At 39.3% G+C, this 22,641-nt stretch overlaps 4 protein-coding genes across 4 annotated transcripts; 2 read left to right on the forward strand and 2 right to left on the reverse strand.

Moving 5' to 3' along the window:
- Positions 1 to 271: 271 nt before the first annotated feature.
- LOC121751418 lies at positions 272 to 6,310 on the forward strand. Its single transcript, XM_042146154.1, has 4 exons — positions 272 to 596; positions 1,141 to 1,443; positions 1,965 to 3,126; positions 3,297 to 6,310. The coding sequence occupies exons 2-4, from the start codon at positions 1,304 to 1,306 to the stop codon at positions 5,745 to 5,747; spliced, it is 3,753 nt and encodes a 1,250-aa protein (XP_042002088.1). The 5' UTR covers positions 272 to 596; positions 1,141 to 1,303; the 3' UTR covers positions 5,748 to 6,310.
- Positions 6,311 to 9,457: 3,147 nt separating this feature from the next.
- On the reverse strand, positions 9,458 to 13,288 carry LOC121750538 (tetraspanin-8-like). Its single transcript, XM_042145086.1, has 2 exons — positions 12,627 to 13,288; positions 9,458 to 9,935 (listed from the first exon to the last, which is right to left on the reverse strand). The coding sequence occupies exons 1-2, from the start codon at positions 13,119 to 13,121 to the stop codon at positions 9,642 to 9,644; spliced, it is 789 nt and encodes a 262-aa protein (XP_042001020.1). The 5' UTR covers positions 13,122 to 13,288; the 3' UTR covers positions 9,458 to 9,641.
- Positions 13,289 to 19,372: 6,084 nt separating this feature from the next.
- LOC121752818 (B3 domain-containing protein Os03g0212300-like) lies at positions 19,373 to 20,314 on the forward strand. Its single transcript, XM_042147906.1, has 3 exons — positions 19,373 to 19,438; positions 19,526 to 19,790; positions 19,875 to 20,314. The coding sequence occupies exons 1-3, from the start codon at positions 19,373 to 19,375 to the stop codon at positions 20,312 to 20,314; spliced, it is 771 nt and encodes a 256-aa protein (XP_042003840.1).
- Positions 20,315 to 20,800: 486 nt separating this feature from the next.
- Positions 20,801 to 22,465, reverse strand: LOC121752819 (protein ALP1-like). Its single transcript, XM_042147907.1, has 5 exons — positions 22,439 to 22,465; positions 22,233 to 22,289; positions 21,632 to 22,162; positions 21,315 to 21,558; positions 20,801 to 21,264 (listed from the first exon to the last, which is right to left on the reverse strand). Exons 1-5 carry the CDS (start codon positions 22,463 to 22,465, stop codon positions 20,801 to 20,803), a joined length of 1,323 nt encoding a protein of 440 aa, XP_042003841.1.
- Positions 22,466 to 22,641: the final 176 nt, after the last annotated feature.

The following is a 22,641-nucleotide window of genomic DNA, read 5'->3' on the forward strand; positions in this document are numbered from 1 at the left end:
TGTTCTTCTAATTACGTATAGTCCAATAAATTTGTTCATAATTACTTGAAACATTATAAAATGAAAGTTGATTATAAAATTTGGGGACTTGATATAAAATTTTGGGGCTATAAACAACAAAAGTGGGGCCATGAATAAAAATTGGGACGGGGCTATTGGCACGTCCGTTTTACGGTGGAATTAGATGATACATGCTTTTAAATAATTAAGGACATGGAGAAAAACCTGTATGTAGGGTAGGTATAGAGGATAGGACAGCTTTGTTTAGACTATGACGGCTCGTTTCTCTCTCTCTTCAATATTTCAATTTTTTCCTATAATATACTGCCTTGTCTCACGCATATTCACAGAGGGTGAGGTGAAGAGAAGAACCTGATTCCCCTTTTGATGTGTGAGTGGGTGGAGCTGCTCCCACTTTTCTCCCCTCCTCTCTTCTCTTCACAATTAAACACTCATCTCTCTCTTTCTCTCTCATCTCTTCTATTAGCATCTCTTTCAGTGTTTTCTGTATAATTAACCCCTCTATAATGCATCCGATTACCTCATTTCCACATCCATTTTTCCTGCCCTCTCAAACACTTACAAACCTAATAAAGGTGTGTACCTAATTTCCTGCTCAATTTTCTTTTCTTGCTCAGGGTTTCCTGATTTTCTTTCTCCGCCTTCACCTTAGGCCCATCTTTTTTCACTATTTCTGTGATTTTATGATCTATAGTTCAAGTTGATTTTGGGTGTTTTTGTTTAGAAATATTGTCTTTCCCTTTTGTGGAAGCAATCTAGTCCATCTTCTTCTGTCAATGCCGGATTTGTTTTGCTACTGCTTTTCTCTACCAAATTAATTTCATCCGCCATAGAAAATCTTTGAACTTGTCTTCCATCGACAAAAGCTTGACCAAATTCGTCTACTTTGTCTCGGTTTACCCACATAAAATGACGATTGATTAGGGTCTCATCTTTACTTAATCCCCCAAAACTTGGCATTTTTCTTGCTCAATCAAGCTTCCAACTTCAACTGAGCCATATATCACTCTCCAATTACTCTTCTCCACCACATAAAATGACATCGCAAGAGAGAGTCTAGAATCTACTGTTCCCATCTGAAAATATTTCTTCAAACTTTTGTGTATGTTTTCCTTGCAGGGCTGATGGATTAAGTGGAAAAAGGTGAGATCTTTACACCTTTGGTGAAGTGGGGTTTGTTTAATTCTGCGGTGGTGGGGTACCGGAGGCGCGGCCTACTGTTGTTAGAGAGAGGGAAGAAGAAGTTCTTGCGAGAGTACAAGAAGGATAGGATTAGCAGCAGATGTTATCCACTGAAATCCCTCCTTCAGATCTCTGTGGCAGTGATGAGAGGGCATCTGATAATAATCAGCACCAGCTAGGGGTAGATCTGTTCAAGCCAGGCCTTGATTACAACAACCCACCTCCCAACTTCTCCATAAGGTAAAAACTTGCTTAATCTCTGTTTTAAAACTTCTCCTCTCTCATGGTCATGCTATTTCTTGGGGGGTTTTTAGATCCGACCAGCATCAAATGATCTGGTTGTGATTGATCCATTTGTGGGCTTCTTCATAGAGACATGTAGATTGTCTTTCTAATTTTGTGTTGATTATGTTGTTATGTTGGCAGGTTTTGGCTTTGAGGGCCTTCTCTGTCTATGTAAAGCCTTTTGTTCTCTTGTTGTTAGTCAATTTTGAACACCTCTATTCGGGCAAAACTATATTTTTGGTCATTTTATGCTGTGGTAATTTGGGATAAAAACCTGCTTGGGATATTCACATTTCCTTGGCCAGCAATTTGATAAGATGAACTATTTTGTGTTCATATTTTTTTTCTAGTGGTGTTTCTGTTTGCTAAGTTTAGGCCTTTGTATTTATGTTAGGGGTTTTTGACAATCTCTTCTCTGATGGAAATTGCTGCTAAATTATGGTTTAAGCGTTGACGACTTGCATTATTTGCTGCAGGGATTATGTGTTCAATACAAGGGACAAAGATATCAAGAATAACTGGCCATTCTCTCAGAAGAATTTGCAGCTTTGTTTGAAGCATGGAGTGAAGGATGTATTGCCTCCTTTCCATTCTCTGGGTTCTGTGACAAACCCAACTATAGACCAACAACGTGTAGTTGATAGTTTAAGGTATTCTGATGTGAAATATCCTCGGTCGTGTGACCATGGTTTTCGCAAAAGGCCAGCTCTGAACATTGAGAACATCAACTCAAGTGAATGTGAAGAGGATAAAGAATTCCCATCAACCACAACGAGCCAATCATGCTCTGATGTAAATTATGTTCCCCCAATTAGAAATAATTGCTCGGGACCAGAAGCTCGATATCTGTTGAGTGAGAAGCCCGGGTGTGCAGTTCGAGAGTCCAAGAAGGCTGAAAGTTCCATTCAAAGCCCAGTTAAAAAGTGCAGATTGGTTGTCAAGTTAAAAAATATTTCTGAACCAAGGTCAATCGAAGATTCTGCTGTGGTTACAGAAACAATGGCTTCAAAAGTGTGCCCCGTGTGCAAGACATTTTCGTCATCTTCTAACACCACTTTGAATGCCCACATAGATCAATGCCTTTCTGGTGAGTCCATGATCAAATGGACGACAAATTCTAAAGTGATCAAGCATAGAATAAAACCAAGGAAAACAAGAATGATGGCAGACATATATGAAACAGCGCTATGCTGTACACTGGAGGATCTTGATAAAAGAAATGGAACAAACTGGGCTTCAAATAAGGGCCTTCTTCAACCTCAGGATCTGGAGGTGCCCGGTGAGGAGGAGGAGAATAAGAAAACAAATTTGCCACTTGAAGTTGATAACCTCAACCAGGAAGGTGCTGTGTATATTGACTCAAGTGGTACTAAACTTCGAATTCTATCCAAGCTCAACAACCCTCCTTCAAGGACAAATGTTAATGATTCTGGAGGATGCAAGTTGGTCAAAAGAGATAAAGGAAACCAATTGCTTTTGAGTAAGAAGAAGAAAAGGAAGAAGAGAAAGAAGCATACTGTCCAGAGACTTGATCTTCAGAAGAATTCTGTTGATGGCCAAGGAAGCTGCTCTCCCATTCCTGATCAGCTTTCCGACTGCCCTCCACATGGTCCGAAAAATTGCTATCCCAAGACTGAGGTATTATATCATGTCTTCATTCGATTCTGCCATATATATTCCATCTATATTAATTGTAACTAGATCATAGTTTAGTGGAGTCAAAGTACTTAAGACTTTCATACTGTATGTATCAAATGTTTGATATTTTTGTTATCTCTCGCTTCAAATTTGCCACATTTTGTTCATAGGTTAGTGATGATCATCCGAAGGTATATTCCTCTGAAGGTCAGAAGGAGGATGATCCTACAAAGTCCCGCACAGCATCTGAGCATATGAAGTCCGACGATTTTGGAATGATTAAACAGTGGGTAGGCTCCAAGCGTACTGGTCTAAAAAAGAAGATCAATCTTGAGCTTGAAAATCAGTGTCCAGATAAAAAAAGTGTTTCGTCACTTGGTGATAGAGGAAATAGTGCCCCTATATCCTCAATTTCATCCGATGAAAATCATGTGTTACCTCCTCAAGTCCTCAAAAGAAAGGAAAACTTTTGCAGATCTGTTGAAGGATGGACAGAACTACTTTGTTTAAGAAAGGGACCTGGAATTCCCTCGGCCAGATCTGAACAAATGACTGAAAAGAAAAATCATTTGATGTCCTCCAAATTCAATGTTAAGCAGTCGAGAAAAGTCAGCACATCAGTTCATGATCACCTTGTGGATCCTCCAAATCGTGCAGAAAGTCACACCCCTTCTCACAGTACTAAGAGAACTGGGATACGCAGCAGTCCAACTGTGAAAAAGGATAGCTCTTTTGTTGGCCCAAGCATCTCCAAGTATCGTACTCTTTCTTCTGAAAGCAAGACAGCTACACATCCAAGAAAAATGTCGTCGGGGCGTGCAATGTCATCAGGAGGTAAGAAATTTTCTTCCTTGAAGACAAAGCTGTTGCCTGGGCGGCATGCATTTGGTGCAGAACTGAAGAAGAATTTGGGGGGAGATCTTTCATTTTTCAAGAACCCTAGGCTGCATTGCACTTCTCGATCAGATGACGAGGCAGTAGTCTCACAGCCTATATTTCATGCAGAAAATAATCTGGTGGGTGAGACTGCAACTCTAATGGAAAAGAACTGTGACGATCCATCAATCAATAGAACTAGGATTTTAAAACATCGTAGGAGAATAGGGAGATTTTTTAACACAGGTGAAAGAGAGATGACGTCTAACGGCTCTAAGACATCACATGAGTTTGATAGTCATGATGTTGGGAAAAAAATTGATTCTTGTATCGGTGTCAGTGTTCCAATTGATACATCCAGTGTCTTAGAAGAAGAAGAGGCTGAAATGATAGATGATATTGTTTGTGAGCCGGCTGAAACTGAAAGAGAAGCTTTCGTTTCCTTTAGCAAATCTTTGGATTCGGCTTTCCCTGGACTATCTGGTTCAAATGTTGAATCCGTTTCACAATATTATAGGAAAGCATATGATGGTCATTGCCCAAGTGAGCTAGTATTCCATGCAGACCAAGAGATGTTTTGTGCAGACAATGTTGGCAATAACTTGGTTACTCATGATTGTCGCGAGCTAACGGAAATGGATGGTGATGAAGCACAAGGAAACTACTTTGTTGATGTAGATCCAATTCCCATACCGGGACCACTGGGCTCCTTTTTGCCAAGTCCTGGGCGTATGGGCTCAGAAGAACTATTGGGACATTCGGCGCTGACCACTTGCAGGATACAATCTTCTGATGATGGGCCCAAAGTTGTTGATATGGATTCATCGGATTCTCCCGTTTCTGCAATGTCAACAGTGTCAAATTCCATTGCTGGAAGATCTAGTTCGTTATCCACCCCTAACGTCACAGAAGACAGGAACAATCCTGTAGTTGAAGGTTCTTCATTCGGGCAGATTGCTAATGGAGAAAAAGAGCTTAACTCTGTCAAGACGAAGGCCAACTTGATGTTACCTGAAGTGAATATTGTAGTCCAGAATATCCAGCCATGCTGTTGCTCTAGGAAGGATATTGCCTCGCTGCACGGTGGTTCTATGGATCATCACGAGTCGCAAATTGTAAGGCGGCGGACTATGACTCCTCTCTCAGTTCTTGCCCAGGAAAAGGAGATTAATTATGATGCCAAGAATGAAATCCACTGCATCGATGTAAGAGCTGAAGCACTCTCTGAGAAGGAGCCGCCTCTACCTGTAATGGGGAAAGATGTGGCAAATTCACCCGTAGGTTACACTCATCATCCCGAGACAATGTTCCGAGATTGTGAGTTTCCGAGTCCCTCTACATCAAATCCTGTCCTGAGACTAATGGGGAAAAACTTAATGGTGGTAAGTAAAGATGATAATCTGCCTAGCCAGTCGAGTATGACGATAGAGCATCCCAGTGTGAGGTTATGCGTTGAAAATGCCAGAATTAGACATAATCAGCCCAACTCCTTTCACCACATGTTATCTCCAGTCCCTTCTCCCATGTTTGACAACATGCAAGGCCACGCGCCTGCAAACTATAGGTCGTCTTGTCATCAGTCAACAGCCATGTATCCGACCATGAACACCCATGAATACGGCCGTGGGTTCGGTTTGGTCAGACCAGAAACGTGTGATATTGAGAAAGTCAGTACGCAAAAGGCAGATTCTTGTGGTGGCAGATTCTTGTGGTGGCAGACGCAAGGAAATAATCGTCATAGATGACTCACCTGAAGGCGAAGGGGTCGAAGCAGCACATTGCTCATTAAACATGGAGCCAACGCTGTTTCCTGCTGAGCCGAGGCATGTGAACCCTTTCCCCAGCCAGATGAGGGTGAATCATCAGTCCTTCAATGGATCTCCAATGGTTGCCGCAATGGTTCCACCTTCCAAGGGAATCAGTGGAGATTTAGGTAAATGGAATTGCACGACGGAAGGCTCAAGCGTGCGGCATTCAAACTCTTCAGCTGCTCCGTTGCCCTCGTTGGCGCACTCTAGGTCCTTGTATTACTCCCATGGATTCTTGTGACAGCGTTTTGCATCGTATCACGCGTGCAGCTTGAGTCTTTCATATTTAAAAGTGACAAAAATATAGTCTTGATGAAGAGAGATGAGTTTTGATCTGGAAAATCACTCCTTGTAATGTTTGTATACTGTATACTAGCACAGGAAAAGTGTTGCTTGGTTGAAAGTACTTTTCTGGGGCTGACTGAAAGCTCCTGGAGAATCATATTGTATGTAAAAGGAATGGATTTGTCTTTGAATAATAAGTTGTTACATTAAGATAACTCCTTTTTTTGGCATGAAATAGAATTTCACTGTCCAATACTCCCTCCGTGCTCCATCCCATAAAAATAGAGACTTTGGGCATGACACGGATTTTAATGCAAAATTGGTAAAGTAAGAGAGATGTAGAAATACTGAGACCCACCACATAAGAAAAAAAAAGTTATAAAAGTAGAAGATGACTAATTTTGTTTGACAGCTAAAAAATTAAAAGAAGACTATTTTTATGGGACGGGGGATAACTTGTTCGCTTGTAGAATGTAGGGTTGAGTGGTGAAAATGTAAATTAAACCAATAGATGCATGCAAATATGTGGATATGCCAGGAAAATTTACATGCATCCATTATTTCATGTAACAAAAAGCAGTGAGAGAATGTATGGTGTTTTGCTTTGCACAGAAAGAGACTGATAGTAGTAACAAATTAAGTAGAAAACCCCATAATGAATCTGATTCTTTACTAAAGTAGTGATGTTTAGTTAATAAATTTATTAATAATAAAGTAAGACCAAGAGGAAAAGAATAAAGTGAGAATCGGAATAAAGTAAGAAAAAGAAATAGAGAATAAAGTAAAAAAAGGAAAGAGAGAATAATATAGAAAAGAAGATAAAGTAAGAGATATAAGATAATAAGTTGGGATGTACTAAAAAAGAAATACGTCTCACTTATACAAAGAGTATATAGATTGTAGAGAGTGTGTGCGCGCGCGCACGCATGTTTTTCCGTGTGTGTGAGAGATACTATCTTTATTTATGTAAAGTTTGGCTCTTTATGTTACAAATTTAAAGTAAATCAATTAAGGTAATTAATTAGTTGTTAGTCTAATTAAGACGACTCGTAAACTAATACTCCCTCCGTCCCATGTTACTCGCAATTTTCATTTTAGGCCGTAAATTTGGGATTGATTTTTTAGTGTAATTAAATTAAAATTTTAAGTGTGATGAAACATTACTTAATAAAGGAGCTCTTAACTTAATCTAACATATTCCTTAAATACATTAATTCTAACTTAAACTATGTAAGTAGTTTGTGATGAGCCGAAAAGTAATAATGCAAGTAACATGGGACAGAGGGAGTAGTGCAGTTTACTAACCATGGCCTCTAACTGATAACTAGTTTACTAACCATGGCCTCTAACTGATAACTACTTTATTAGTTTTGAATGGTTACAGTGAAATTACTTTCAAATTAAACCCCTCAAAGATTGAACATGGGATGAAATTTTTTTGAATAATACTCCCTCCGTCCACCATTTAAAGAGTCATTTTGACTCGGTACAGGTTTTAAGAAATTGTTTGACTTTGTGAAGAAAAGTAAATGGAGAAAGTGAGTGGAATGTGGACTCATTTAAAGTATTAGTTTTATATTGGATTGTGAGTGTAAAAAATTAGTAGGATGTGGAGTCCTCATGTTAAAAGTGGAATAAAGTAAATGGTTCTATAATCGTGGACAAACCAAAATGACAAAATGGTTCTTTAAATGGTGGACGAAGAGAGGAAACAATAAATTTGCACCACTTTGTTTCTTTCCAAGTACAAGATTCATTGAAACAATTTTATCATAAGATTAGAAAAAGACCATTCATCTCGTGAGTAATAACTGTAGGATGTTTGACCACATAGATATTTTTGTTATGACGAATCAATAAAGAAAACAAGAGATGGTTCAAAATTTCAAAAAGTCGAGCATAGTAATAAGATGATATTTTGGCCTTTTGGTTTTGGTGATGGAATTTCTATGGCTGAATGTGCACAGTAAAAGGTTGACAGCTACTTCATTGTCATAAAAGAATAATGGTACTATATTATAATAATTTATAAAAAAAATGGGACCGAATCATGTCCCACATTTCATCACCGTATTTTTGTTATATTCATTATCTATAAATGACATTTCAATGGATAATACTTTTATTAGGCCATTAAAATATTTTTTTCTTATTTATCTTAGTTTATTTTTATTTTTGACAAGATTTTTTCTCTCAATCACTTTTTGATTTCTAATTTTCTACTACTTTACCAAAAATAAAATCTCATTTAATGTTAAAATGTTTTGACCACATTATCATTTCTTAGTTTGATTATCTCATGTAATAGGATAGGAATAGTTAAATTACAATTGATGGCAGTGTTGTAAAATATTATTTTATGTCTTTTTTATATTTTATTATGATTTCACTCTCCAATGTCCGTACATTATTCTCTCTTTTATTTCCCTTTTTCTCCATTTTAACTATTTTAAATATCATTTTCTAAAACTTTATATCTCACATATTTTAGGAAAGAGGGAGTAATACATTTCTCTCACTTACTCACATTTAACTTTATATCTCACATATTTTACTTTCTCTCCATTTAACACTTTAAATGTCAATTTGTTAAATCCCGTGTACATATAAAGTGCATCGTTTATGGCGGGATGGAGAGGGTATATTTGTGACTGTAAAATTCATGATTAAGGATACAATTTCCCATTTGCGATTAAGTGTGTTCATATGTGAGTTAAAGCACGAACTAATTAATCTATAATCACCTAAATAGATTCAATTATGGAAATTTACTGTTTTTGCAAATCTGTTGGGTAGCAATTGCATTTCAGCTTCGCTTCTGTATGCACATATATTGGATAGAAGGGCATGATCTTTGGATTTGGCGTGGCATTCTTTATTGTGAAATGATGATAATAATGTCATTGTCAATTGCCTTGACTCTTTGATATGGGCAGGGCTACTACTTGTCTATCCAAAGTGACTTATGTTAGCCAGATTTATCTTGTGCTCGACTGACTTAAAGAAAGCGTCGATCGGTTGTACATATTGGTCGTTTGTGAAAGATCGGTTGCATGTGCAGTGCGAATGAATTGGAAGAATTTCAGACGCTAATGTTGAACATGGGATTTGAAGTACTCATACATGAAAAAGTTGCACATATATCTGCATAAAACTAGAGTTTTATATAGTAGAATGAAATGTGCACAATGAACTCATAAAACAGTACTCCTTCTATCCCACTCAAGATGGCCATATTTTTTTATTGGCATGGAGTTTTAGTTGTGATAAAGTAGCGTGGAAAAAGTAATTGAATATTTTAATGAAGAGAGAGAGAAATTTAATTTCAAATATTGAAAGTAGACCTTTTGAACGAGACAAACTAAAAAGAAAAGTAGACATTTTGAATGAGACGGAGGGAGTAGTACGTAATAGAATAAGAGCAACATACCATGGTCTAAAAATGGGAGTATTATAAACCCAAAGATAGAAAAATGCACTGTACACACCTAAGAAAATCAACAAGAAGCAAGAAGTTGCGACCCTTCTTTCAACAAATCAAGGGTATCATTTCCATGAATGGCCGTCCCTGTTATTCCTGAAGGCACAACATCCCACCGTGTAGACGATCACGAGGAACACCAGGAATACGATGTTGATCTCAGCCACCCTCTTCCAGTCACTCTTTATGTTATCCAGCAGCCCGGCCTTGCACGAGTCGCAGTCATAGCACAGTTTGTTCACATCGTTGCTCCATTTGGCGCAGTCTGGATTCTGGGATGTCGGTGTTGCACTCGGGGTCCAGTTTGTTGGGCTCACATATTGGTAGTTGCAGTCGTTTGATGGCTTGCAGCAACCTGACTGAAATCAAAGGAACATCAAATGGAAAGGTACACATAATTAAAATCCCAAGAAAAAAAAAAACCACATACTTAAAATCCTAAAAAAAATAAAAAAAAGACATAATTCTAGAAATTAAAAATTACACCCTTAAATTATAAAAACTACTCCGCCGGAGTTTCCTTCATGGACATTTTTGTAGAAATTGGAGAGGAAAAATAGATGATATATTGTTTGTGAGAGTAGTGTTATTTATAGATGAATGTAGGAAAAAAGAAAAATAAAAAAATAACGGTAAAAAAATAACGGTCGAATTTTTTTTTAATTCAGATTTTTTTAAAAAAAATAATTAAAAATAGCCTAAATCGACGCCCACTCACACAGTCGGCGAGTGGGCGTCATGCACCAACCGCTGCTCGCCACGTGGCCAACGAGACAGCCCGCGTCCCGCCCCTCCCGCACGAGCTACGCGACGAGACGGCGCATCCGCAGCAGCGTCTCGCTGCGGTCTCGTCTCGCCGGGACGAGACCGGGACCGCAGCGAGACGCCGCTGCGGATGCCCTAATACTCCTTCCGACCTTTAAAACCAGACCACATTTGTTTTTGGATGTCTAACCAATTCTATTTAAGGAAAAAAATTTCTCACTATTGAGTTGGGTCTCATTCTTTACTAACAATATTTCAATCATTTTTTTCTATCTGTCCCTTACTTTTTCAATTGTGCGTTAAAATTCATATCGTTTCAAATGTGGTAACTTTACTATTTTGGGTCTCCACCAAATTAAACCAATTGAAAATATGGAAAGATTCAAACAAATACTAACCATACACATCATTCTAAATGTGGACCCACAATCCACTAACATTATTTCTAAATATGGAAAGATTTAAACAAATACTAACTATACACATCATTCTAAATGTGGACCTACAATCCACTGACACTATTTCCACCGTTTTTTCTTCACTCGTCTCTTACTTTACCAATTCTGCATTAAAACTTGTGTTATTCATAGCTTTGTCTATTTTTTTGGATGAAGTTAGTATTTTTTTTAGTGATGGAGGTAGTAATTCTTATCACCAATTTTACTCGGAATCAAAATTAGACATTTAATCCCGAAAACCCATAACCCTAGGCCGGGCCACAACCGGGCGTGGCCTCGGGACTCTCCGGCGTCCTCAAGCGCGGCCTGAGCCGCAACTCCCTCCCCTCCAACGCCGCAGGCCACGGGCCGAGACCCAAGTGCAGTCCGGCTTGCTGCGTTAAGGATGCTCCAAAAAGTGGTTGGTGTATAAATTGGAAAGAGAAAATTACCAAAAAAGGAAAAGTGGTGGTGTATTATTTAGGACAAACTAAAAAGGAAAATGTGTCATCTTAAGCGGGACGGAGGGAGTAATTCTTATCACCAATTTTACTCGGAATCAAAATTAGACATTTAATCCCGAAAACCCATAACCCTAGGCCGGGCCACAACCGGGCGTGGCCTCGGGACTCTCCGGCGTCCTCAAGCGCGGCCTGAGCCGCAACTCCCTCCCCTCCAACGCCGCAGGCCACGGGCCGAGACCCAAGTGCAGTCCGGCCTGCTGCGTTAAGGATGCTCCAAAAAGTGGTTGGTGTATAAATTGGAAAGAGAAAATTACCAAAAAAGGAAAAGTGGTGGTGTATTATTTAGGACAAACTAAAAAGGAAAATGTGTCATCTTAAGCGGGACGGAGGGAGTAATTCTTATCACCAATTTTACTCGGAATCAAAATTAGACATTTAATCCCGAAAACCCATAACCCTAGGCCGGGCCACAACCGGGCGTGGCCTCGGGACTCTCCGGCGTCCTCAAGCGCGGCTTGAGCCGCAACTCCCTCCCCTCCAACGCCGCAGGCCACGGGCCGAGACCCAAGTGCAGTCCGGCCTGCTGCGTTAAGGATGCTCCAAAAAGTGGTTGGTGTATAAATTGGAAAGAGAAAATTACCAAAAAAGGAAAAGTGGTGGTGTATTATTTGGGACAAACTAAAAAGGAAAATGTGTCATTTTAAGCGGGACGGAGGGAGTAATTCTTATCACCAATTTTACTCGGAATCAAAATTAGACATTTAATCTTGGGGGCGCACTATGGTCAATTAGTAAAATTCTGTTAAAAATCAAAGCAAATCTCAGTCCTTGGATCCTTAGATTGGATAGTTGTGATAATAATATTCGAGCTACATTATTACTCTAAAAGCGTTACATTATTAGTCGAGATACATTATTAGACTACGTCATCTACATTATTTGCCTAAAACGCGTTAGATTATTAGACTACACAATCTACATTATTACATGACATGCGGCATTAATCTAACTATTACATCACAAAATCCAATAGATTAAATTTCCTTTAATCTTTGACATAATTTCAATTATGGACCGGAACAATCCCTTTAATCTTGAATAGAAGAGATGTTTCCTTTTTTCCAAAAAGTAAGAACAATTTCAGAAAAAAGTTGGGGACTAGACCCTATATCAATAATGGAGGGTAAGTCAAAGTCAAACTATGGTTAGTGATTTCTCGAACATAATTCCGCGATCCACAACTAATTTACCCGAGACAAAATTCAGAAATCAGATTTGGTAAAGCAGAAGTAGTATAATAGTAGTAGAAATTCATAACGCGGGCAAGATCTAAAAAAAATCTAAATTATGCATCTGTTTGACGAAATGCCCAAATCAAGAATACCTGAAGCGAAGAGAGACGCTCCTCGTAGAAGTCCACGGGTGGAGTAGAGGCCGAAACAAGCAGCTTCTGGCAAACCTTACTATCCACCAAACAGCTCCTAATCTTCCCCCAATTCCCAGTCACCCTCTTCCGCAGCCAATTCGAGTAATCGCCAAGCCTATACTCCTTGTACCCTCTACCGGAGATCGCCTGGCCGGCGCCTTTGTTGGTGACGACGAAGGCGAAGACGGTGAAGCAGAAGAGGAGCAGGATGAGGAGGAACATCACCAGCAGGTACACCCACAGCAGCCACGTCACGCGGCAGCACGACCCGACCAGCCCCGCGATCGAGACGAGCAGCACGAACACCCCCAGGACGATCACCGGCGTGTCGAGGAAGCGCTCGCACTCGGTGCCCGCCTGCTTGGACAGCCATATCCCGGTGGCGATTATCGGAAGCGATAGCACCAGCGTTGCGAAATTCAGGATTCCCACGAGATTGTTGCTCACGCGCATTTTCTCTCTCTTTTTATCTTTTTGAGAAATTAATGGTGTTGGTTGACATTAACAATTGGGATATTTGTAGGGCAGAAGATCGCATCGGATTCAGAAATTGGAATTATGGCGAGTGGATTTCTGGTGGCATGTCACGCCATCTATTTCTACTTTTTTGTCTCACCAATTTTTAATCACTTGAATTTGGAATTTAGGCTGTTTAATCATAAGAGATTTCGAAAAAAATACTAAACTTTTCAAAATATTCATTTCTCATATTATTTCCCTCATAATATTTATAAATTGACCAAATTAGCCCCATAAAATTTGACCCCAATTCTTTAATTCTTCTATCCATCGTTCTAAAATTCTGAAAACAAAATAAATACACTTACGGACACATGGATAATCTACTCCCATTTCTTTTATTTTATTCAGATTAGATTTTTATTTCAAAAAAGTTAGAAAAAATTATCCTAAAATGGATGAACTGCTGCTCATAAGATTAGATTTTTATTATGTGTTAAGAAAACGTATTGCAGAAGAAAGAAAAGTAAATCCCACAAAATTAAAAAATGAGACAGTGTGTGAGTGAGCGTATGCAAACAAATAAAAGTGCTGCATCATATACAAGTGCAAACATATAAAAGTATCAGATACGCGGTGGAAGAGAAGGAGGAGAAGGAGGGTGGAGGCGCCGAAGGGGGGAGGAGGAGGAGGAGGAGGAGGAGGGTGGACGGAAGATTTTGTTTTCTGTAAGCGTTAATCTATTTTTTGTTTTCAGAATTTTTATTTTGTTTTCATATTATTTAGAAGAGTTAGTATTTTGGTCGAAGAATTAAAGAATTGAAATTTAAATTAGGTGGATAATTATGTCAATTCATAAATATGGTGAGGGAACTAACATGTAAAATGAATAAGAAAAGAGAAAAAAAAATCAAAAATCCCTTATTCTGAAAAATTTGTACCTTGATCTCATATTCTGAAAGGTCAGCGTATTTAATCCTAAATTTCGAAAGGTCAGCGAATATGATCTCTTTTTTTCGAAATCTCTCATCTAGACATCCACATAAGTGATTTATGTGATGTGTCATCCCTTAATTATTATTGAAAGTCATACCACTTTTAATCATTTTTATTTCATCTCTCAACTAAGTGTATGTAATTATAGCAATTTATCTCATTTTAACTATTCATAAATCTCATTTATTTTTGTTATTTTCTTTTTCTCAACCAATTTAATTTTAATTAAACAATATATTAAACTTATAAAAAGGGCATATATATTTTTAAAAATATTACATTAAAAATACAATTAAAACTAAAATTACATATTTGAAAGGCTAAAATTATAATTTATTGAAAACAATAAAATACACAATCTTCATGAAATCATGTACTCGTTGCCAAATCTCGCCCAAATGTGTCGACTAGAGCTTCTTGGAGTTGGGCGTGGGGGACTGCTTGCGGTTGGCTTCCGGAGGTATCATCGTTGAAGAAATTTGCCGCACTCTATATTCTAACACATTATATTTTTAATTTTAATGATAATTTAAAAATATAATATGATTGTGTCACAACTTATAAGTTATTATTAATTTCAAAAAAGATAAAAACTGAAAATTAAATAATAGTGTAAAAATTGAAAACAGAAAATTTAAAAAAATGGATTAGCGAAATGAAATAAAAAAAACAGCTACAATTAATAAGAAAGGGTAATAGTGTAAAGTTATTAGAGCATTAAATGAGATATTTGAATGTTAATAGCTATAATATCTAAATTTACTAAAATATCATTTTATGGTCAACCATAATGTGGCTGCATAGACTTAAGAAATGCAAAATAATGTAAATCTGCCATAGCAACAAGGGTTAAAATAGTCAATAGCCTAATATAACAAGAGAAACCTCACACATCTATAACCGAAAATATATAGATAAATGCATCAAACACATTGACGTGGCTTCCAAAGAAAGCTGTGTTCATGAAATGTCTGTTCTAGCAAATACACAAATTGTGTGTTTTGTTCATGAAATTCAATCCTCCAACTCAATCCTAGATGGATAATCATGGGATAATTAATCATAGCTAACCCACTATGACTAAAATAATCTCACAACTCAATGCTACATTATATTTTAGTATTATTTTATCTTAGCATCTGAACACCACCAAAGAGTTTTATAATAATCTTTAATATATTAATTCTTCAACATTCAAAAATAAAAATAATTGCCATAACAAATTTGTTCGAAAATTTTTGTACAGGCAAATGGAAATGGCCAAAATAAGATACACAGAGCACTATCCAATATCCATGCATGCATATATTCCTTTCAATTTTATGACTACATCGAGACAATGATTATGAATTCACTAATACACTTTAAATGTTGTTTTACATTTCCATTAGGATTCAAATTTTAAAGACCATTTTTATAATTATTATACTCCTACCTTTAGGCCTCGTTTGATTGGCCACATAGGGTTGGGTGAGATAGGGTTTTTTTATATGGTTTTGCATGATATGTGTGATAGGCCTTATCTGAGTATGATGTTTGATAGCCCTAATATTGTTTTTAGGGTTTCTTTTATTGTCTTTGATTAGGCAATAGAAAATGTATGATAAGATGTTAAATAGTCTGTTTTGTCCTCATAATTTTACTCAATACCCCATTTTGTCCTTGCAGCCCTAAATAGAGTGTATTCAAGTTTCCGCCCAAATCATTCCCGCACCTCGCCGAGAACCACGTTGGTGACGAACGACCTCGCAGATATCAGGCAAAAGGCATTCGAACTACTTAATTCCCATCGCCATTCGCCCTAATTTTCATATCGACAGGTATGCATTCCTTCGAACCACTTAATTTACAATGATTAACCAAGTTTATTGCTGTGAATGTATGAAATCTGGGTTCATTTGGCCTTCGTTGGAATTTATTGCTGTAAAACTGTATGAAATCTGGGTTCATTTGAGCGGTGTTTATACTTTCTCCAATGTTGGTGTTTGATTTTTTGGTATGTTGGTGTTTGAGCGATTGTATAGGATTTATAGTGCATTGTTGCTTCTGCCTCTTGGTAGATTTTGGGTGTTATGGCCTCTCAACACCATGAAGTTAGCGAGAACGAAGGAAGTCCAGAGGGTAATGTTGTTCTTGATTCATGTAATCGTTTACTATGGTATGTGTACTAAAAAATTCGAGATTCATCAGTTGTTTCGCGCAATAGGTAGCAACGACTTCTATCCGAATAGGAACTCAAAAGCTGACAGGTGTAGACGCATATGGTCGGTCCGTGAAGAAGAGATCCTAATGGCAACTCTAAAGGAGTTGGCAGCTAATGGATGGAAATCCGACAATGGGTTTCGCTCTGGTTACCTGGTACGCGCGAGGGAGGCGATTAAGCGTGAATTTCCAAATACCGATATCCTCCCACACCCGCACATCTACTCCAAAATAACTACTTGGAAGAGGAGTTATGGATCACTAAAGATGATGCTAAACCACAGTGGCATTGGCTTCAATTCGGATGGTACATACCGAATTGAAGCCGATGATTAACAGTGGGCACTTTTTTGCAAGGTATGTATAGTTGTATTTGATATTTGGTTTGCAAAATGGTTTTTTTCCCTGCGTGCCTACTGCTTAGGATTCATAACATTGAATTGATCATTGCTTATATAAATCTTCATTTTATAGCAAGGTCCGTAATGTGCTATTTGCTTTGGGGTTTGGAAAATGGTTTTTTTTTCTCTATGTGTGCCTACTGCTGGAGTGATCAGTGCATTTATAAATCTTGATATGTTTGCTTTGGATGTTTGTACCCAGAAAGACAGACATGCGAAGTACATGAGGAACAAATCGTGGCCTCAATACGAAGACTGGAAGGAGGTGTTTGGTCAGGACCGTGCGGATGGTGAACGTGGTATAGACGTGTCTGCTGCTGAGGGTACAATATACGGCCAACAAAATGAAGTTCCAGTCGATGAGGCCATTTCCCCCCACATGACGTTTGCAGAGCTATTTCCTGACGAGCCAATCCCGGACGGGATCCTTCCAGACATGATAGACGACAGCCAATCTGTAACAGAGGGTGGAGTGCCTGGATCTGGTGCTGGTGTTGATGTCGGGACAGTTTCGGGGGCGGAGGTGCGTCAACCACATGCCGTGGGGGCTGCATCTGGGTCGGGGTCCGGTCCAGAACAAAAACTAACTAAGAAGGTGATGAAGAAGCGAAAGGTCGAAGACAAGATGGACGGCGTGCTAACGCTCATGGGACAGCTTCACAGCGATACTAATGATCGTTTGACCGAGATTTCGAAGAGAATAGGATACGAGTTCGATCTAAGCAACAAGCGGGCTGAGGTCTTTGACCAACTGAAAGGTCTACCCGGCTTATCTCTTAAGCTACAATTCTATGTGAGTAAGAAGCTGGTCAAAGAACCCGAGCTACTTGACCTGTTTCGGGGGTTGCCGGAAACTGCTCGTGCAGCGTTTGTCTTCGACCTATTGGAATCCGACAACATGTTGCAAGGCTGATCTTGGTGACGAAATGGTTGGTAATGTTTTTTTGCTTTCATGGTGCAGCAGTTGGTGGTTTTGTTTCGGGCAGCAGTAGCATTTGGGAACTCTTGTGTATGGCCCTGCTTTTGTATGCATTTTTTGTTATTTTGTGATCTTTACCTGAACATGAAACTTTGTTATGCATAGTTTTTGATGGAACCTTATTTCATAATGTTAGCTTCTTTGTTAATGTCTGCTTAGTAGTGTTCTGATTAAGTGGTTCATGTACACACATGAGGCTTCCCAGTACACACCCAAAGATTAGATAAACTAAAAGACTTCATATTAAATAAGTTGAACCATTCCTACCACAAAACTAGTCATTTCCATAGACCTACAAAACAAAAGGTTGCGACACATGGTTGGCGCCTCAGGGCACCATAACCTTATTTCGGGGAAGGACTCCAAGAAGCGCACTACTCTCCATCGGGTGGCGACAAGTTGACCATTTTTTCAGTGTTATACACAGTAGGCAATGAGGTACTGGGACGCGCATGGAAGCTTGGTTTGTCTGCTTCAAAGAGCTTACGCCGAACAAACGTTGAGGAGACCGGCATCGGTGATGTCGCTTCGTCAGAGATTGCGGGTGAATCAATTAGCCGGTTTTGCATTGGCGCCTCCGGGACATCGGAGTCAGAAAGCACTATGACCTCCGCACTGTTGTCTGAAATTGTAATCATCTCGTCGGGGATTTCAACCTTGACGTCGTACGGGCCAAAGAAACTCGCAAGAAGGCTGAAATCTGGCTCGTCACGATAGTAATACGTCGCCGCCGAAGCATCCCTCTACCATGCAAGGTTACGCAAACAGAGTGCATTATATTTAATGAATGGATGCGCGTTCATGATTTCCTATTAAAAAGCACACATTTTCTGGACTTAGGAAAAACACACATGTGCTTCTACGAACCTTGAATATAAACTTCCACGTCTCATCCGTTGCGGCCACTATTCGGTCTTGAGTATTCCACTGGACACTGTTAGTCTTGACCAATTTTTTAAAACGCACGAACCTAGCCTTCAATAATTTAACACGCACTGATATATCGTCGGTTGTAAGATCCAATCCAAAAGGATGATTGATCTCATCACGGACATTGCGGAGCACCTCGGCCGGCACATTGCCATCTTCCCATTCACGTCCGGTCCTCAGAGTGATCAGCGTCGAAAGGAGCATGGCATCCATCTCTTGGGTCCACTTACCCCTATAGAAGAACATTGCTTGTGGAGGTATTTTCAAGCTCATTGTGTAAATAGAAATCTGGCTCGTGACGATGGCTGGGCAAATTGTTGTAGATGATATTTGTCACAAAGGGGGGCACCCTTTTCTACCGAAGGAATTTATGAATTGTGGTTGAGCAATAAATATTGTCTATCTTACCTAGCTTTGATTGGAAATGATGTTGGCAGGTAGTAGATATATTAATTCCACAAACATACACTTTGACCACAACATGACAAATTGTAAAGCTTCCACCCGTGATGAATCACTTCTCCAATTCTATAAGCAAGCTCTGTGCATATAATTCCAAATACTATGCACCTTTTGTTGTATAGACACCTGATAGCATGCGTTTATGCATTGAGGCAGTGATGTGGCTTATCAAGTCCATGTCTTGCAACAGTGACAATTGTGGTTGAGGGTGGTTAAATAAGCTAGTACAATATCGAGAGCACCCATCCACATTTCACCAAACATTCCCTGCGTCTATGGATTACCCTCGGTTTCCTTCGTTCATGAAGAAAATCTCGATAGAGCACTGCCTGACTGAGTTGGTTAGTTCTTCATCCTTTTTCGTATGTACTTGGTTGTTTTATATCGTATGTTGGTTGTATTGAAGTAGGTGGGTCGTTTATTTGCAGCGCATACCACCAGAATTTGTATCTCTACATGGATCACGGCTAATGTTTGACTGTCGTCTAGTCATGCCGTGTGGAAGGAGTTGGCCCGTGAGACTCCTGAACATTGCGAGTGGTTGCCATTTCCACACTGGTTGGGCCGAATTTCGTCTCGCGAACAACATTATTCACGATGACGTCCTTACATTCACTATGGTTGATGCGGGCATATTCCATGTGAAGCGCTATAACCCGAGGACGGGATGTCCTCGACTCAGTGATTTACAAGGTCAATTCCCGTAGACCAACTTTAATCTTGTTAGATATATGGTTGCCTCTGTATTTAATTCTTTGCTATGCATTAACGTCGCAGAGGAAGGTGTATACGGAGACTCGGAACACAGTTGTGCTCCGGACGTGGAAACGTCAGACGACTATGTGCCATCGGACACGGATGGGGGAGACTCATCCGATGAGGAAGAGTATGTGCCGGACCCCGGGGTTTTAGCTGATGATGGTTGCCCGACTTTCACTGTAACTTTGGACAGCTCAAACATTTCCCGTTCTCTAGAGATTCCGATGGCGTTTTGGCGTCGCCACATTCGGATGATATCACTGCAAGATCCGGTTTACTTCAACGTCAACGGAGACTCATGGTTCATTGTTCTTGACCACAGTGCCACCAAGATTTGGGTAAAACGTGGATGGCGACGTTTCAAAATTGCCAACAACATTGTTGTTGGTACGCGCTGCCATTTCAAGCTCATTGATCGGATTGACGTCCAGTTTTATGTGTGGTTTGATCGGCCTTAATAAGTATTAGGAATGATGTGAAACTGTTTTACGTATGGAGTATGTAATAGTGGGTGCAATATGTGTTTCGGCTGTGTCGAGGTGATTAAATTTCACCAAATTTTCAGTTAGTGTTGTTATTACAGTCAATGTTAAGTTAATATGTTGCCGCCTGTGTATGTGATGTGATTAACTCGAATATCAAACTAGCTGATGTCTCCCATCTATCAAATTGTATGCATCAAATTCTAATATTGCAATATCGCAAGTACGAAACTTGAAGTAACAAATACTAATACAAAATAATGTCTCCCTTAAAACAATTAAGCACCAAGTCTTAGAAATTTGATGTCTCCCTTCTGTGGAAAAATGTCACGTTACAACAGAGTAGAAAATTGTTTAGAATTCATACAAGCAAACGAGTAATACATAGAACAATCTATCCAAACTACAAACCGATTTAAGGAAAGCATAACTCAAGAATCAATTTCAGAACAATCGGACTACCTATCCATTATTTCTTTCGGCCCACATTGCCCTTGCCAGATCATCCCTTTTTGTATTCCATATTGCTGAGGGTTCCACACTGCTGATATTATCACAAACCAACGGAGGCTCATTATCACTTTCGTCATCACAATCCTCGTTTACCAACTCAGCCTCCACAGGATCAACCACCATCTGACTTCGTATGTAATTGTGAAGTAGAAAACATGCGATTATTAGGCCGGTTTGAACGTCTATCGGGTAAAAGCTTGCTGATCGGAGGATACCCCTTCTCATTTTCAGCACGGCAAACGATCGTTCGATGACGTTCCTCGCCTTAGAATGTCTGAGGTTAAAAAGCTCTGCCGCATTCTGGGGAGCTTGCCGACCGACGCCCCATTCCTTAAGATGGTATCGAACTGCTTTATAAGGAGTCAAGAAACCTTCAGCGTTGGGGTATCCATTGTCACATAGGTAGTAGCAACCTGTAATTGGATAGCATGTGTTATCAGAAAACTTGCTACGAATTCAAAACCAACTATATGAAACTTAACTTTGGGAACTTTGAGGCCTAATGGTCTGCTGACAGCATCTCTTAAAATCCGCGAGTCACCCGCAGAGCCCTCCCATCCGGGTAATAGATAAATGAATCTGAGCTTGGGGTCACACACGGCCAATGTGTTGGTAGTGATGTGTCCTTTACGATTACGGTACCGAGGAACATCAGCAATGGGAACACGCACATTGATATAAGTACCATCCAAAGTACCAAGACAACCCTGTATATAGATAACAAAAACAATCAAGCATTATAACGAAGATTTAAGGAAGCATTACAATCTGTATATGTACCTTGAACCATTTCCACCTAATATCAGGGCAATCTTCATCTATGGGGGTGGGCTTCACCAAAAAAATACTATGTAGTGTGAGAATACCACGGAGTACAATGTGTATGTACTTTGACACAGTCTGAGACGACCGCATGAAATTATGCCCAACGATGCGAGATTTCTTGTGATGTGCTAGCACACAAAGGAACATGGCTACTTGTTCTTCCACACTGACTAGTCTTTGATCAATTAATCCTACCCGGTCCCGAAGAATGCGATATAGACGCCCAAAGGTGTTCCTATCCATCCGTAAATTATCTACGCATGCCCTATCTGTTACACGCACTAGTCTATCCAGCTGACGTACATGAGCCGGAATAGAATCTAAAACCAATGACTGATTTAGACGATCCCAACGTTTACGCTTGCGGTTTTTAGGGCAAATCAATGATATCATCAAAGAGATCAGCAGCAGGTTAATGTGATAGTTGCGTATAACCTCTTCAAGCAAAATCAACACGGTCGTCATGTCATTTTGTGTATATGAAACCTGATCAAGCCGTCCATAATAGACAATGCAAACTTCAATTTGAGTTTTCAGATTCCTAGTATAAACTTACACAGCGAAGGCAATCGTTTGAAACCTTATGCCTACCACTTATTTCTATCACAACAACCTATACTACAAGCATCAACTAGAAGGTGCATATACCAAAAAAATTACCAATTCGTATTACGTTCAATCCATATCACAGAAAAGATGGAAGCATACACATTCAGATCTATTCAAATGCGTAAACAATGGTGCGCTATGGAATTCACATACCTCACCGAAATCCCCTCCATTATCCATTGACCGCCGGTTACACTATCGAAAAAAGCTTGCTGCGCGATTCCGATGAAAATAACAAACACACCAATTCAATGTTTGCAATAAAGGGTCAATTATGCAATTAATGAACAACTGAATCGAAATTCTTACCAATTAGCCGTCTGAATTCGAGCCTCACCACAAATCGAGAGCACGCT

The sequence above is a fragment of the Salvia splendens genome, chromosome 10 (genome assembly GCF_004379255.2).
Source record: "Salvia splendens isolate huo1 chromosome 10, SspV2, whole genome shotgun sequence".
Classification (NCBI taxonomy): Eukaryota; Viridiplantae; Streptophyta; class Magnoliopsida; order Lamiales; family Lamiaceae; genus Salvia; species Salvia splendens.